Source organism: Nuphar pumila, unplaced genomic scaffold (genome assembly GCF_984573655.1).
Source record: "Nuphar pumila unplaced genomic scaffold, dmNupPumi1.hap1.1 HAP1_SCAFFOLD_2302, whole genome shotgun sequence".
In the NCBI taxonomy this organism is placed as follows: domain Eukaryota; kingdom Viridiplantae; phylum Streptophyta; class Magnoliopsida; order Nymphaeales; family Nymphaeaceae; genus Nuphar; species Nuphar pumila.
In genome coordinates, this window is record NW_028323890.1 from 20,154 (window position 1) to 24,000 (window position 3,847).

At 51.8% G+C, this 3,847-nt stretch overlaps 1 protein-coding gene across 1 annotated transcript; it reads right to left on the reverse strand.

The window, feature by feature from the left end:
- Positions 1 to 614: 614 nt before the first annotated feature.
- LOC149808740 (uncharacterized) lies at positions 615 to 1,952 on the reverse strand. The gene is made up of 2 exons (XM_089995167.1): positions 1,410 to 1,952; positions 615 to 716 (listed from the first exon to the last, which is right to left on the reverse strand). Exons 1-2 carry the CDS (start codon positions 1,950 to 1,952, stop codon positions 615 to 617), a joined length of 645 nt encoding a protein of 214 aa, XP_089851293.1.
- Positions 1,953 to 3,847: the final 1,895 nt, after the last annotated feature.

The window sequence follows — 3,847 nt, forward strand, 5'->3', positions numbered from 1 at the left end:
AGAGGAAGGTCGATGATGCATCTTCGTGTACGGTAAACCATGGTTGTGGTTACAACACACGCACATGAGTTGTCAACCACTATGGAATGGTTGTGGCTTACAACACTTCCGCATCCACATGGGCATTGGCAACTCCAAGAACTGCTCGGCAATCAGTGTTGCCGATACCGTCACAAGGAGACTCTTTCAAACGGAGAAAGAGCATGGAGGGACGAGCACGATCAACATGGCAGCGAGCGCTTTGATCAAGGCCGCATTCAACACCATAGCAAGGCAGAAGAGCTGCGCGAGCAGGAGTTCAGCGATGGTGTACAACAACAGCACGCACCCGCTGATTGACTGCAGAGGCGAGAAGGCTGCATTGCAATGGGGTTTGGATAGCTGTGGGAGTAGAGACGTGGAGCGGTCTGCCCGGGAAGTTGCAACCCGTGCATATTGGCATATGGGTCCAGTGCGCGACTACTCCAAGCAAGTACAGAACTGGAAATGGAGAATACACTGTGAACTTGCTAGAAAAGTCATGGTAAACAAAAACAACTGATGCATCGCAGAACAACGTATTGCAATTTCGTAACCACGTGTCATATAAAGGTGAATTTCACGGCATGAGTGCTCTAATGATACAAAAGCAAGTTCCCAAGGCTCCAACAGGACATGACGCAGCGCACCATTGCAGCTGCACCACACAACGAAATGGCGTCCCCCTCAATTGTCACCTGCACACAACCCACGTGCTTAGTATTTAGCCTGACCCAGTCAAATTACGGGACATTTTCGGGACAAGAAGTAGTGGATGTTTCGGACGAAAACCATTGTTTGGGGTCGAAACCTATTCTGGCAAAGCACTGCACATGCTTCTTGAGCATACCTTCACATGATGATGTTGTATCTTTGTACAATAGTATCTCGAGATACAGCATCCGTATGGACATTGGCAACATGGTCGCCAAACCAACTACCGTAGACTGGATAACAGTTGATCAGATGACACGCGACGCGACACTAAGGGTGCCTAAAGGTACCAACCATTGCGATCACTATCTACCGCATCGAAGCTAACTAATCAGACACGCTAATATTCAATCTTTGTTTCCCGCAAACCATTCAACTGCCTGAAGGTAACATGAACCAGGACTTTATATTATGCTAGCCCCAAACAATAGATAGTCAAAGTCCTTCCTTTTGGACCAAACTTTTCTGGAGACTTGGGATGAAAGTGTGTCAAACAGCCATTTTTTTGCAATTTCGTTTGAGTTCTTAGCGGCAGTACAATATACAATTCCCGGATGAAACCTTGTTGAGATGGAGACAGTCACACAACGCAACGCAGGACACCTAATGATTGATGGAATGATTAATTATTCAATAATTAATTGCTCTCTAGACTACGGTGCTCTTGCGCCTCGCACCTGCTTGTCCTTCCGCGCACCCGCCGCAAGCATCACCATGCCGACGAACCCGACGACGGTGCCAAGGATCTCGCCGCGTGAGATCGGCTGGCGGAGCGCGAGCGAGCCGAGCACGATGAGGAGGGGGGTGCAGGAGACAAAGAGCAACGAGTGCGGGAGGCTTGTGTGCTGAAGGCCCCAGATCCAGGAACCAAAGTGCAGCGCGAGGCAGCCTCCAGAGGACATGAGGAGCCACCAGGAGCGCCTGCACTCGAGGTCGGCGTCTGGGGGCAGCGCGCGCAGCTGCCAGGCCGCCAGCGGCGCGAGCAGCAGCGCTGTCAGCTGCAGCCGCCACGCAGCGAGCATGAGCGGGGGCACGTCATTGAGCTCCTCGAAGACGAGCGCTGCGGACGAGACTGCGAGGACCTGCAGACACTCATGATTCCGGATTGGTTCTCTTTTCCTTTCTTTTCGTTTTCCTTGCCGATCAGTGATTTCAGATTCAAGTTCAGAGTTTAGACAAACCCTGCTGTTTTTGGATGTTGGACGCAGCGGGGCCTCCATTGGACCATGTTCCTTGGCTTAACTTTGCTTATGAGTCCTTGTCGAGGTCTCAGGGTGTGCCACACAACACTCGTTCATGAGGTCTGCAGCGGAGAGGGTCCGACTCCCACCAAACACCACAAAATCAGGCTCGTTGAGCCACAAATGCCGCAGTCTGACGACTAGCGGTGAGCTGTGAGGTGTTTCGCTTTACCTACTATCCACTCCGTACTGATGTAGAGCCGGTGCTTCACCGGAATGGAGTTCGAATGCCCTTTCTGTCCCCAAAATTCGTTTGTTTGCAGGACTCTGGATCAAACATCAGTCCTGCCTGGCGAAGCACTGAAGTGAGCCCTGTCATAGGGTGCTGCTTTCGCCTGAAAAATCCGGGATCGGACCAAGGTCAGCTGCAGCTGTTGCGAGCATGGGCGGTGGCACAAAAGGCTTCTGTTTGCACTGCGGTAGGTAGCCTGCCGACCGAATGAAGCCAAAGCCCCTTGGGCACGTCCACTGTCGGCGTAGTGCATGCCTTTGGAGACATGGTGTGGTGACCGATGGTTTCGCTTCATATAGTTCAAGCCGGACACTTGGCAGCACTCTGTTGGCGTGGCTACAGGTGGTGGCAGCTCGCAGCAGACTGAACAGCTTGTGCAGATGGCCACAACGATTGTGCTCCGCCCTTCCCTGTGGGTTGAGGCCACACACCGCATGCAGAGGACCCCCCAGATAGTGTTATGTGTTTCAGCCATTTCCCTATGGATGGAAGCCATGTACCGGTCTGCGTGCGCATCAGCGCACTCCGCGAAGAGTTGACGGATCGCTGCTCTCGAGAGGCATACACACGTGGCGCGTGCTGGGGTGATGCCATACAAACAAATTTGGCTGGATAAAGGAGTACGCTTGATGTATGTATGCGTGCTGTTGCTGGTCAGGTTGTTCTGTATTGCTCTGGCAGTCTGTATTGTCGTGCCATAGCTGCAAACCTGCTATACCGTTGTCAAAGCATACGCTGCTGATGTTAATGGACGATTTTCTCTAACGCAAGCTTTCAAATAGCCCTTGCAAACGTCCGTTTCAGTGTGACAAGGGATCCTGCTGTGGATGGCGAAACGTGTCTGTGTCAGGGTTCGTAAGCAAATGATGGTTACAACCCCGTCGAGCATCACGTGCGAACGTAGTCAAAATAATCCACAATCCGTTCATAATGTGCATGGTAATTTTGAAGTTGCGCAAACAGTGAAAGCGAGGAGCGTTACCGCTGCAATGAGCATAACGTATGCGGCAGTAGGAGCCTTTGGGCCTCTCTCTGGTGCAGATGTCTCGAAATCGAAGCGATACGAACTTGGATCGTCCACATCTCGTCGAGGAGTGGGTGCCACGGATGGTGTGCGAGGAGGCATCTCCACAGAAGGCCTGCCTATCAACTCGGGGTAAACAGTTACATGAGGGCAGAGTATTGTCTCAAGCGCACACCATCCATAGAAAAGTCACAAAAATCTTGCTTGAACGTCCTGCACGTGGAATAGTTGGATAACCGTCAGCTACAAACACTAATCGGCAACATGCAGGTTGGGGGCTGTAGTGAATTCCTGTCCCACAGATACATTCTTACAGGTGGTCGGACCCTTATTCTCCTGGCTGACTGAAAAGTCCTTCGTGTTCATGCATCTCTCGCTTCGCGTCCACTAATCTTAAATGAGCTGCGTCGTGTCCTATACATTGAAGATAGGCTCCATGCACCGTACTGAGTAGCCTGCAGGACTCAAATTCAAACGTCGGCGCCGCGACACGAGTGCCATGCACGGACGAGCCATGCGTACTGAGTGATAACCTTTGCAGTTGTTTTCTATAGTTCTCTGTGCCTAGGCATGTAGTCTGCGAAAGCAGGGGTGCGGTGTGCCAGGATGCTATTGGCC